Below are 14424 nucleotides of genomic sequence, written 5' to 3'. Positions count from 1 at the left end.
GTAAAACACTGTTGTCAAAAAAAGGTTATGATCAACATGTGCATTCAGCCTGAAAAGCTGTACATTGTTCATGAGCTATAAAGTCTGACAACAACAGACACTTGGAATTTCACAACATAATCAACAGCTTGGCCTTGCTAACAAAAGTCTCATGCAGAAAAAGATAAAACCCTAAGTACATCTTTTGTTCTGTTCTCAAGATTTGCACGCACAAGGGAAAATAATATTCTTCCTTTGCTCCACTGTGTATAACACAGGAAGATTAAACATCCAATTCTCTTTCTCCTTTCCAGTTCATTATGAATAAGTTTTCATTTGGGAAGGATGAAAAATCATTTATTTTGAGGTAAACTGAAGATCGTTGCTTAGGTCAGAAAATACTGCTTGCTTTAAGAGTGAATAACACATTCAGAATGTTACAGACTGGCAGTCTCAAGGTGACTGATGGCTTGTTTTTTCCCTGCAAAGAGACACGGTCACCTCTTTCTCCTCATCTATTCAGGTCAATTAAATTTTTTTTATCATCAAGGGTTTTGTGAAAGAGACAGGAATAACGGAGACTGAAATGTGTGATTGAGACTGTCTGTGTGTGTGGCATTCATAAGCTAACATATCTAAAATCTTAAATCAATTTGATAAATAAAAAGTATGTGGTATTATAACACTATCATTTTATACACAAATATATACAGTTGAAATCAGAATTATGAGCCCCCCCCACCCCCCTTTGAATTTTTTTTCTTTTTTTAATATTTCCCAAATTATGTTTAACAGAGCAGCACGGTGGCGCAGTGGGTAGCCAAAGACATGCTCTATAGGTGAATTGGGGAAGCTAAATTGGCCGTAGTGTATGTGTGTGAATGAGAGCTGGAAGGGCATTCGCTGTGTAAAACATATGCTGGATAAATTGGCGGTTCATTCCTCTGTGGAGCCCCCAAATTAATAAAGGGACTAAGCTGAAAAGAAAATGAATGAATGAATGAATGAATGTTAAACAGAGTAAGGACATTTTCACAGTATGTCAAATAATATTTTGTCTTCTGGATAAAGTCTGATTTGTCTTAAGCTATATATTTTCTTCGATAGTCTACAGAACAAACCATCGTTATACAATAACTTGCCTAATTACCCTAACCTGCCTAGTTAACCTAATTAACCTAGTTAAGCCTTTAAATGTCACTTTAAGCTCTATTGAAGTGTCTTGAAAAACATCTAGTAAAATATTATTTACTGTCATAATGGCAAAGATAAAATAAATCTGTTATTAGAAATGAGTTATTAAAACTATTATGTTTAGAAATGTGTTGAAAAAAATCTTCTCTCCGTTAAACAAAAATTGGGGAAAAAAAGAAACAGGGGGCTATTAATTCTGACTTCAACTGTCACACACACACACACACACACACACACACACACACACACACACACACACACACACACACACACACACACACACACACACACACACATATATATATATATATATATATATATATATATATATATATATATATATATATATATATATATATATATATATATATATATATATAATACTTTATTTTTATTTGTCTTCAGAAAAAATACAAATACAAATAATAAATAATAAATAAAAATAATAATAAAAATACAATAACACATCAGAACTTGATCAGTTGACTGGTCACATATTTCCATACAGGTCACATTAACAAATCCATGTAAAGATCAGTTTATACTGTGTAAAGGCATAAGTACAATCCATTGCTTTGAGACAGCAAATGTACATATTGTATAGTTTCACTGATTAATATCTGATGTTTACACTGAATGTAAAAGCATGTTTGAGGACATCAGGGCAAATGTGCTTTCTAGCAAACTCTTGGAGGATCATTGATTACCGATTGTAATCCAAGAGAAGAAAAGAGAACGCTAGAGCCCTCTAAATAGTCATTATTCAAGATAATAGTGGAACAAGACACAAATTGAGTTTGTGAGTCCTTGTTGATTAATACACATGTCAAAGAAAAGAAGCAGCAATACTGTGTTGCACTAAACACATTTGAGTGGGATTATTTGTCTTTTCTTGCAGTTTTCTTTTAAAATGTTAAAGCTGAAACTGTGACTTTTGGCTATTCATAAAATGCAGGTCAACAGTTATGGGAATTTTTAATAGTTCAAACAAACTGACAAAAAAAACATATAGCAGAACTAAATACACTGAAAAAAATATTCAAAGATGATTCTTGGATTTACTAAATTTTTTAAGTTAAGTGATTGGAAACAAACAAATTAAGTTAAACATTACTAAATTTAATTTGTTGTTTAAATTCAACAAATATAAATAATTTGGAACAATTATGCAGACATCATTTTTTTCACCTGGGTTTTGACAATTGAGCTATCATGAAGTATAATTAGCACAATTAGTTCATAAACATTATATATATTATCATTATATTTAACCCTTGAACAAACTTGCTTTCATTTATAACAATCTGGAGTGCTTCCTTTCACATAAAGGCATGCTTGACTGCAATATATCATCAGCAGCCACAGGTTTTTATTTTGTTTTGTCAATGTGTGTGTTTTTTTTTCTCTCAAAGAACTGTAACCATTGACTTGTCAAAAAGTCACCCATATTTTTGAAAAGAATCATTTTGGATGTCCCTTTAACAATATCATATCATTGCATATTTTAAATGATGTTTGTTTAGCTACATTTCATTTGTACTTTTTTGGTCTTCTCTATTACTTTTATTTTCCCTTATTTTCTTTGTTTTTTATTTGTCCAAATGTTATTTTATTCATTTATTTATTTTTTGCATGACACATTTTTCTCTAGACATTTTGATTAAGTCGATATTTTTGGTATTTTTAGTTAATAGAACACACTAAAATGTAAATAACAGATTTTTAAAATTTATTTCAAAGTCAAAGTGCAAAATAATGTAATAATGAGGCTTTTTTTTACCACAATCAATTAAGATTGCATGAAATCATTCACTTTCTCACATTCCTCTTTAGTCTGTTCTGACAATACATTACAAGCCGTAGGTTAATACATTACAGATAAGCCGATATATTACCCATTCCCTCCTGTCTCATATTCCTACAATCAGAAAGGGGATTTGCGCAGAAAGAAACTCGTTCTGTAATTACACCCCATACCCTGAAACCAGTGTCGGCGGTCCTCTGTGATTCATTACAAGCAGAGACCTCTATTTGGTTAATTCTGGCGGGTTGCTGCGCCTTGTGCGCATGCGCCAAATCAGGACATTGGAAGTAACGGGGATACACTTTTGGGCGGAACGGGTAAACACAGTTTTTAATGTTATTTAAGCTCGTAGTGTTTTCTAATTATTGTATACAAAGGGCCAATATTAGGGCACATCGACGGTAACGTTGAGTTGTATAGTTGTAATGTTTAAAACCTCGTCGACAAGCTTCAGTCGATATTCATCACAAATATGGGACTGAATTAGCGACACACGTTGCTTAATGTTACCATGTTTTTTAACATCGATGCGTAAGCTTTACGTGTCGATATGAGATAACAATGCTTAATGCTTTTAAAAATGTGTCCGTTTTTATTCGTTTGCTGACTATGGTTGAATGTGTCCTATACATGCTAGTAAGCTAACAGTCCTTGAGCTATACAGGATGATTTATGTGCTTGGACATACATTTAACGTCAGCTGTTTATTGTGACTTGACATAAAGACGACTCTCTGTAGTACTTCATGACAAAATTCATCGCCAATTTTGCTGTTTGTTTGAATTTGATAATTTGGAAAAAGCATGCGCACAAGTGATATAAATAGGTGGTCGATGATTAAATCCGGTTGTCTGTCCTGTCACTCTCAAGGTCCAGATTCCCTGTTGAAAAGCTGCAGGAATCATGGGAGCCGGTGAGTCCTTATATTTTATACTTTATTTCTGTGATATGTGTAAGGATGCTGCTTTGTGTTTCTTTACGTTGCTATGATATGCAGTGTGTGTGTGTATACTGAGCCTTGTAGTGATCTAATGGATGTCACGTAAAGGTGATGCATCATTTTGTCAGCAATTTCTAATTAGTATTAGTTACAGATTATCAACAGGGGTCTTGGCCCTCAGAGCGCCTCTAATATTTAATCCATGCCTAATCCGATATTTATGGATCACACAATATATCATCTGTTTTATTTCTCCCACGCTCAAAAGTGAGGAACAGTAGGCTTCTCTTTCACAAATTCCCTGTGCCTGGGAGAAACGGGCATTTCAAAGAATGTCGGTCATAGTAGCCCCCCTCTTGGTTTGTGTGCTGAAGGCTTATTGTTTGTATCTTTGCCAGTGTTCCTGCCAGCAGATGCCGCGCACTCTGTGCTGCGGAGGCTCCCGAGAGCAAACTTCTTCTTGGAGGAGATGAAACAAGGGAACATTCAGCGAGAATGCAGAGAGGAAATCTGCAATTACGAAGAAGCCAGGGAGGCATTCGAGAACGATGAGAAAACGGTGAGATTGGGGTGAATGTTTGTGCACGAACTTGAACTATTTCCGTTTAGTCGTTCCATTCTGTGGCATTTCCTCTGGGCAGGGAAGTGAGCAATCTCAACAGGAAAGGCTCAGTGGGTGTACGGTTTTTAGGGATTATTAAATATGTCATTAAGCTTCGGAATGGTCTTGTGGTTGTTTACACTGTACGTGCATACACAAAACAGCAGAACAGTCATCAGCTGAATATGTAATGATGTAATGTTCCAGAAAGGGCTGGATGGTTTGGGAAAGAAATCTAGCAGAGTGCTGTAGTTGTTGTGTCAGAACTTTCAGGAATATTTCACCACTTGTTTCACTTGGGGATTTACCTGTTTTATATATTTTCACAGGTAAAATAAGGTCTATGGTAGTCTCATAATTGTCTCAGTGTGTCAATGTTTTGTTCTAAAACAAACTGCGCACACACCACAAACAATCCTACTTGTTACAAAAAATTGGTTTGTTTTAGAGCAAAACAGAAAAATGCTGTCAGTTTATATTCACCACCACAGACCTTGTTTTATTCATAAATAAGAAAAGCTGGGGCAAGCAGTGGTGAATTAATATAGTAGTATTACTTTTTTCTTATATTACAATAATATTAGTAATGATGATAATTATCACTAATTAAAATATTAAAAGAAGATGTATAGTTAAAAAAAATTAAAAGGTGCACAGTATTTTGGTTGCTATTTTAGCAGAAATTTGTGGATTCTTTTGTGGGGAAAAAAAGCTTCAGAAACATGCATACATTTATTTTTATTAATTATTTGTTCTGTAACACAATAAGGTTGTATTAGTTATTGTTAGTTCATGTACATTTATTACAGTATTTGCTCATGTTAGTTAACATTAGTTAATGAAAACACAATTGCTCATTGTTAGATTGTTAACTCATGGTGCATTAACTAATGTGTTTATTTGGGTTTTTATAAGGCATTGGTAAATGTTGAACTATAATTAATAAATGCTGTACAAGTACTGTTCATAGTAAAGCTGCACGATATTGGAAAAATCAGATTGCGATATTTTGATTCTCTGCGATAAATATTGCCATATGTATACAGTTTGACTAGATGGTTTGATTTGACTTTTCTGGGGAATAAAAAAAATGTCTCGTTTCTAGTCCAAATATCTAAAAATTCTTGTAGATCAAGTTTTGTTTTCACCTTCAGAAGAAATAAGTCAATATTTTGAGTTTTTCCTTAAAACAAGCTAAATTATTTTATTAAATTAAAATAATCTTATTTTCACTTTGAAATGTAGGTATTTGGACTAGAAACAAAACAGAAATTTTAAGTAAGAAAAATTTTTTTTTTTTTTTTTGCATAAATATTATAAATAACTGAATACAATTAATCTTTGTTACACCTCCAAACATACTTTTTTGTGCCCAAATTCTCTTGAAAGTCTTAAAACACATGCAAATGATAAACTTCCCTCTGTTATGGTTAAACTCAACAAACCACATGTGTTCTGTAGCTCCTAGGGTCCGTTCTTCATACGTGGATTACTCAATTAGCTGGATTTGGTTGTTGACGATTTGACATGATCCATGATGTTTTCGTTCTTCAAAACTGATCCGAGAGTTGTTGTCATAGCAACAGTTCTGTTAGCTCAGACCTGCTAGGGAGCAGGCTTATTTCATATAAACAGGATTAGATTTGGTCAGTTCAAGCAAAGGTAATACTGAAAGTATTTACCAAATGCTGATATTTTCTTACAGTATATATACACTTGGGAAAATAGTAAATATATATATATTTTTTAACTATAAAGTAAAAAAATATATATTAATAAAACTTATGCAATCTGCACTCCGAAATAAAAGTACAAAGACTGCCACCTGGTGGTTCAAAGAGAACGTTTATTGATATGAATTTTTTAGATACAAATGCGTACATGCACAATATTCGGCTTTTTTTTAAAAAGGATAATAATTTATGCAGTCATGCACATGTTTTGACCGCTAATATGCCGGTGATTTGATGCTTCGCAAAAGTTACAGACACCTTTACCAATATCAAAATGCTTTTTTGATGTAAAATTAATTTATAGTTATTCGTTACGCCGATTAAAAAAACTTGAGTAGGCCTAGGCTACTGTAATAAAGAAAATCTTCTTAAATACATTGATATACATTGAAATACATGATGAATACTCTTGACACATGAAAGTGTATGCTCACAACAAATGTGGAAAGTTATTGCGTGTCATATTTAACAAACCCTTTACTGCAAATTTTATGTAATTTTGATCACATGGATAATTGAGTATTAATCAGATGATGTCATTATGCTGCTGTACCATCAGCCAATCATTGCTGATCATGATTTCAAGGATCGATAGATCTGTCCTTCACAACACACGCAGCGATCTCATATCAATTCATCCAGACATTTTAATCTGATTCGTGAATTTGTTTGAAGAACCAAATTAGCCAGAGATCAGTTATCAAGATTAAAAGATCCAGGATCTGCCAAATCATCTTAGATCATTTAAGCAAGGTTCGAAGAATAGACCCCTGGTCAACTATAATTCAGACACAACATTGCAGATATTTCATATGCACAAATTTCAATGATGAAATGATATATTGTGCAAACCTAGTTCATACTTGGTTTATGTAAGTAAACACATTAACATTAACTAATGAAGCCTTATTGTACAGTGTGGCCATTTAATCTTTAGAATTTGTGAAAAGGTGTTTTTATTTTAATAATTGTCTGCTCTTTGTCTAAGGTTGTGTAAATTTCAGAAGTCAGGAATCATCGTCCTTTAATGTTATGAGTTAGAAATTGAATCAATTATATTCCACATTAAGTTTAATTGAAATCTGAATTGACCAAATACTGAATTTGTAAAAAGAAGTTCAACACCAAGTTGTTCAGGATATTGCATTTTGGAAAATGTAATGTTTTTCTCCCCTGACCCACAAAATGGATATTATGATGCATATTATTATATTAGATACAAATAATACATCTTAATAATGAAATCTTTCATGTTTTTACCCATCCGTCTTTCAAATTCAAGGCATTTCAAATATTCAGGTGTTCATATTTTCTTATGACAAACTTTGCACTATTAGTTAATTTTATAGGTGTATATATTCTACAGAATTCCTTTTTGAATAATCAATAAATTTTATGTCATTCAAATTCTCAATTGAGTTCTGTATAATATTTCTAACTTGTGAAATAAGGTGTAATCCAAAAGGTATTCTCAGTTCTGTTCTGTATGGAGTTGTCATTGTTTTATGTTGCGCAAGTCTTGGTTATCTGCTTAAGTCGTGACGTATGGAATATTGTTTCCAGGTCCGAGTCATTTGAATTGAGTAAATATTCATTTATGACCGCTTTTTAGTCATATCACACATTAAAGTGAATTTTATGTAAAATTATAGTGTACACAACAGTCTCGAGACAAAATTGTAACAATTTATAAAAAATGTTATCACTTTTTGGCCATCTGATAATCGGCATGGATATGTATATATATTGCGATCGTGATTTTCGAAAGTATTACATCACTTTAAAAACGTTTATTATCGCCATTTGATGAGTCTCCCCATACAGTTTGATATACTGTAGTGCTTGTACCTGGAAGCTGCTTCAGGTGACTTCACACTTAACAAGTGCATTAGTCAGTACAACGGAAACGGTGTGGTTTGTTTTCACCACAAACAAGTTAATTTGACCTGTTATGTAAATTTGAGACACTGCCCTTATCTAATTGTGTTTTTACCACCCTGTGACTCCTCCAGAGGCGATTTTGGGAGGAGTATCAGCGAGAGAGCAGCCCCAGACCTGGAGGACTGGAGTCCATCGCTGGTGGTGTTCATTCCCTATACCTAATCCTACCCCTGCTGCTGGTTTTGCTGCTTATTGCTGCAGTCTCCATCACAGTTTGGAGATGCCATTCCCGCAAAAGATCCCAGCAAAGCCCTGCCATCGGGCGTCCCCAAAGAGACACAACACTGTCTGTGGTGTCAATGGACCAATGGGGTCGGGACTACCATCCTGACATCAGTCCTCACTCGGAGATCAGTGCCCACAGTAGCCCTGCCTACCCCGGCGCTGACCTCACACCAGGGCGGGGCAGTCGGGGTGACCCGCCCCCTTCATATGAAGAAGCTGTGGGCCATACAGATATACAGATTGAAGCAGAGCCTCCTCCTCAATATGAAGACATCATCAGCAACCACGGTGGCACGGTTGTCATCTCCCAGGGAAAGTGACGGATCTTCCAGGCATGTGATCCAGCATCATGAAGAGATGCATTTTGAGGCCTCCGCCAATACTGTAAACTCTGTCATTTATTATTCACCTCTATTAGTTTGTTTTCATAACTAATGATTTGTAGGATGTGAACATGGTTTGGCTGTTTATTTTATTTAATTTTTAAACTTTTTTACTTCTACAGGCATTCAATTCTATTACTAGCAAAATAACTATTTTATTTTATATGCAGCAAAATGAACTAATGTGATCATGCTTCAAGGGGCGTATTACAGAAAGATCCTAGCTTTTAAATCTTATCCTATCTGTTTGGTAACCAATGAAATTTCAGTTAGGAGAAAAGCTATTACAGGACAGGATTTATTATGTGTGTTATCTTATCTTAACTACAGATAGGAAGGTGGTATTGGAGAAACATCCGAACTTGACAAAGTTGTAGTGGAGATTAATGACGTTTCTTAGTTTTGTTTAGGTGAACTCATCAGCAGCTTGTGCAGTGTTGGCTTGTCGAACTTGATGACTCAATTTAAATTTCCTAACAACAGATTAGATGCAGTTTTGTAAGATGGGGTAAAATTAGCCAAAAAAATCCTAATTTAACGTGTCAAATCTTAATTCAATTCAATTCACCTTTATTTGTATAGCGCTTATACAATGTAGATTGTGTCAAAGCAGCTTCACATAAAAGGTCACAGTAAATTGGAACAGTGTAGTTCAGTTTGTAGTGTTTAAGTTCAGTTCAGTTTAGCTCAGTTCAGTGTGGTTTAATAATCACTACTGAGAGTCCAAATATTGAAGAGCAAATCCAACGATGCGCAGCTCTATAGATTCCGAACCATGCAAGCTAGAGGCGACAGCGGAGAGGGAAAAAAACTTCACTAAATGGCGAAAGTGAGGGAAAAAAAACCTTGAGAGAAACCAGGCTCAGTTGGGCACGACCATTTTAATTTCTCCGCTGGCCAAACGTCTTGTGCAGAGCTGTTAAGACACAACATATGAAACTTTCTGTAATACACCCCCAGTACTGAGATGATTACAGAACTCACGGCAGCTTGAATCCAAGCCCACGTCTAATGATGATGAAGTACTGTTATGTCAACAAGTTACATTCTTCTTAGTAAGTCCTAAAAAACTATTTTCCTAGTTATGGCCTCTAGTGTTGTCAGTAGTACTGGTGCTTAAATTGGAGAAATGCTACAGTACCAGCCTTTGTGTAACTGGTATGTGCTGATAGACGGCTGTTTTCCAACTCTCCCTTGTGTATTTGTGTGAAGAATGTTCAAGGTTTGTTTGTATTTACAATGCATTGAGCATTGTAGCCATTCAGAGCCATTCTTGTTTGTTGCGCAGGTAAACTCAGTTGCTAATCTGAGGTGCTTTTTTACTTAAGTTTTTTTACAAGTGTCATTTTCTGATAGTTCCCATTTATTTTACTATGGAGAAAAATTTATGATTTTTTTTTTCTTCCAGAACCTCTTTGATGTGCCTCATGTGTGTTTGAACTTTCATTTATTCACATTCGCAAAACTTATTCAACATAAAATTGTGAAGTTTAGACATATTTCGATTTTGGAGTAATAACCCTATTAAAATGTGAGCTGAATCTGTCGGTGCCGATAGTCTAGTGCAACCCTGTTCCTGAAGGAACACCAGCAGTACACATTTTCAACCAATTAAACACACCTGAATCAACTCATCAGAGCATTAGAAGAGATTTCCGAACCTCAAATGAATGGGTCAGATTAGGGAGACATCCAAAATATGTACTGTTGGTGTGCCTCTGGGAACAGGGTTGGAACAGGGTCCTTTTTTTCTCCAAATTCACTTTGTGTCAAAATATACTGCGTACTGAAATCCAATAGTTGGAAATATCGATAAGGATCTTGGGCAGTACAAAACAGTCTTGTACAGACATTTTGCTGTTTTCATTTTGGTCATACAGTAACAGTATGGCTTTGAAAAACTTGCACTATTGCTTTCAGAATTTCACATTTTCAGGCCCACAAAACGTGGCTGTCAAGTAAATTAATGTTCAAATGCTGTAATAAATTTCAGCATTTAAATTTAGCAGTGTAAGTGCAATAGACCTGACACTTATGTGACCTGTGATGTGTTTATAAGTTGTTTACTTATTTTAGTAGCATTAATTTAGATGATTTTTTTTACATACAGCAGTCATTTCCAAATAGTCAAATAAAAATAGAATACAAATTAATATTTAAAAAAAGCATGACTTTTTTGTGCTATTGACACTGACTAGTGAAATGCTGGTACTGTGACAGCACTAGTGGCCTCACATAGGGACCATTTAGACCTAGAATATTCTACAGAATAACGTTCAGAGGAAACAAATGCACAATATTTTCAGGAAGTTGTGAATTGTAATGTTTACTGATATTCTCTACCTGCAGGTTCGTTGTAGCCTTTGGAGATAATAACCGTTGTAGCTTAGGCTATTGCTGTTTAACCTTTATAATTGCATAGGAGTCTCTATGCAATCTTCGATGTTCAATTGATTCATTTTCTCCCTCTAGTTGAGGCGTTAAACACTGTGCGTTTGAGTTGGTGTGTTGGAAATGTTTCCGCTGAATGGCTAACCGTGGATTAGCAATGGGAAATCATGCTTGGGGGGTGAAAAAGTGCTGACAGAACAAATTCTTGATTTAATGTAGCATCATGGTTGTTAATCCTGAATTGGCTCCAGCGGGCAGCAAGTCAGTGTCTGTGAGATTTAGGTTTATATTTGCTGTGGGAATGTACAGTACTGAAATATCGTATTGTGCAAAAGGGGTCTAAGGTTTGTTGTTTGGTTGCATTCCGGTGGTCTATGCAACAGCGCTGTCCTTTTTTTTTTTTCACAGTTTGTGGATTGGAGCAATTGTGGAAGGATTAAACGGGGCATATTTAGCATCCCAAGCTGGGAATGGTGGGAATTAAGGAGCAAGGCTCATGCTTTTGTATGTTGTGAGCGGCTCCTTATAGATTTGCTTTACGGTAAATAACTTTAGTTTCTCTAACCTCTTAGAGAATGTTATAATTAACGATTATGACTACCTTGACCACTCTGGTTGTTTTAACCGATATCTGATGTGTTTCATACTTTATTCAAGTTTTTTCGATTCCACTTGTTTCCGCATTGTAGTTTTGTATCAAAAATGTAGTCGAGATCGTATCTGGTCCATTCAAAGCAAACTCTTTTCCCAATGGTAGGGATTTAATTTGTTTGGAAACACTTTACTTGAAGACTTTATGGCAACACAGGCTCATTGAAAATGTGTGCTTCAGCCTAGGTTTTGTCAGATCGCAAAAACATACTTCAACATATGTTTTACTACAGTTTTTATGTAAAATGAACACTAGAGTGCAGTATGAAGCTAAAAATAAGTGTTCCTTTTCACACTAATGGACTATTTTCACAAACCTGTTAAGACGTGTTTAAAGGTAATCATAATTTCAAATCCTTGAAAGTTTTTAATATTTAGATTTTTTTTAAATCTATGAACATTTATATGTATTTATGTATGCAGTATGTCATCTTTGCTTCAAATCACAGAAAACTAATTACCGTTTCTCTAATGCAGCGTTTGTGGGACAGGACAGTAAATTTGATGTTATTCTCTTCTCTGCCTGCCATCATCAGTCTCACACAATTTCTTTCCTTTTTCTGAATATCTTTATGATATTATCGTGGAGTTTTTCCTTTTATTATTTGAGTAAATAAGGTCACTTCTGTTTCATTCTCCAATCAAATGAAAGCAGAGGCGGGGTTTCCGTCGAGGTGCCTGAAGTGTTTGTGTTGTCAAGACAACTACAGAGGCTTTTAAAGATAGAGGAGAGACTAGCGGTCGCTGTTTTGAGTTATCCGGCGCTGCATAACTGCACAAATCTTAAATATCACAATATTAATAAATAATAATATTTTAACAATGTCAACATCAACACTTGCGGACAATACCCAGCTGATTCAGTCGTTGCCTAGCGACATAAAATCGCACTGCGCTTCTTTTTTTCTTGTCAACAAAAAAGGCAGTAAGGTGTGTGTTCCTTTGTCTTGTAAACACTCACAAAAAGGATGTGTATCTGAAATGGACAACAAAACACACCCTATGTAACGTATTTCAGATTCACTAAATGTAATCAGTCTACTGGGACTGTCAACTGAAATATGCAACAAAACGTACTCGGAGCAACGTATTTTGCAACTTTTAGCAGAAAAATAGGCTGAGGCATGTATTTCCAGTGAGCCTGGGTGGCTCTATGGTGTTATAATATAATTTAAACCAGTTATTGGTTATTATCAATAATTGAATCAACAGCATTGACAGTGAAATGAAGCACATTAGAATGCAGTTCAATGTAATTCAAGCTATGAGAACAACAATGACCTGAATAGTTTTTTTGTTTTGTAAGATAAGTTAAAGTTAAAGTGGTAGATTAAAAATGAAAATTCTGTCATTTACTCAACCTCCAAATAGGGCTCGGCGACACAGAAAAAATGATCATGATATAATGTTGAACATCATTCAGTATCGATAATTATTGAATATTTTTTTTTACAATTCATTTAAGTATATTAGAATTTATTTAACCATTTATTTTAATTTACCAACATTACTAAGGCAAATCGTTTTAATAGTCAAAAAACAAAAATATCTCATCATGCCAAACCATGCGCTTTGATTGAAAATAACCCTAAGCTTATTGGCATTCCTTCCAAGGTGCGCGCTCAGCAGCCACATCTTAATAAAGCTATATCGCTTCATACCGAACGTTTTTTTTTTTTTTTTTATCGTTATTGACAATGGTGTTCATTCTATAAATACCGATACCGTTTTATCAGCCCAGCCCTAGTTCCAAACATGTTTGAGTTTCTTCTGTTGAACATACAGATATACTAAACTGAAGAATGTTCAATTAACAACAGCCATTGACTTGCATGGTGTTTTTTGGTGCTACTGTGGATATCAATGGATGTTCAATGGATGTACTTTCTTCAAGTATCTTGTTTTGTGTTCAACAGAAGTTCAACCACATGAGTAGAAGCAAATTATGAGGAAATTGGATGAACTTTCAAGAAATATCATTAAATCAAGAGTCTCGAATCCCAAATAAATATAGCCAGAGTATATTACAAGTGTGTTGTTGAACAGGCCAACAAAAACATGCCATTATTGGGCGAGTTTACAGCTTTTCACTCTTAATAAAGAAATCCGCTTGCATTATTTCTAAATAAATCTACCATTTTGGGTTGCGAGGCTTAATTCTTGCTTTAAAAATACATTTTGAATGCAGCTTGTGTTAAATTTCAAGTAAAGTGTTCCTTTATTATGTTTGTTTTGGATTTTTGACTTTAGATTTCAGGTCTGCAGCCAACGGTCATCTTTTACCTCATACTTTTTGTTCTACATTTTTTACTCTGTTTGTTTTTCTACCTCAGGCCCCAAACAAAAGCAAGAACATTTCAGAATAGGATCAAATTACAGGAAGAAGCCGTTGAGGAAACATTCAGTATTAAATATCAGGAAATTGTGTTTTTGGGCGTGAAATTTTGTGTGGTTGTGAAAAAAGGAATATAATGCAAAACAGTTTGTACTTCTTCAGTAACTGAGTGAATGCACTTTTATTTTCAGGGCACCGATCGCTCTTTGTAAAAGGAATATTAATTGACGTGTAAAGTATTGTGTGA

At 34.7% G+C, this 14424-nt stretch overlaps 1 protein-coding gene across 1 annotated transcript; it reads left to right on the top strand.

Moving 5' to 3' along the window:
* Nucleotides 1-3222: 3222 nt before the first annotated feature.
* On the top strand, nt 3223-12183 carry prrg1 (proline rich Gla (G-carboxyglutamic acid) 1). The gene is made up of 4 exons (XM_056463821.1): nt 3223-3294; nt 3848-3890; nt 4316-4476; nt 8264-12183. The coding sequence occupies exons 2-4, from the start codon at nt 3881-3883 to the stop codon at nt 8735-8737; spliced, it is 645 nt and encodes a 214-aa protein (XP_056319796.1). The 5' UTR covers nt 3223-3294; nt 3848-3880; the 3' UTR covers nt 8738-12183.
* The last annotated feature ends 2241 nt before the right edge of the window (nt 12184-14424 follow it).

This window comes from Danio aesculapii, chromosome 8 (genome assembly GCF_903798145.1).
Source record: "Danio aesculapii chromosome 8, fDanAes4.1, whole genome shotgun sequence".
Taxonomy (NCBI): Eukaryota; Metazoa; Chordata; class Actinopteri; order Cypriniformes; family Danionidae; genus Danio; species Danio aesculapii.
Note: the sequence above shows the minus strand (reverse complement) of the source record. Positions and strands in the feature narration are given on the sequence as shown.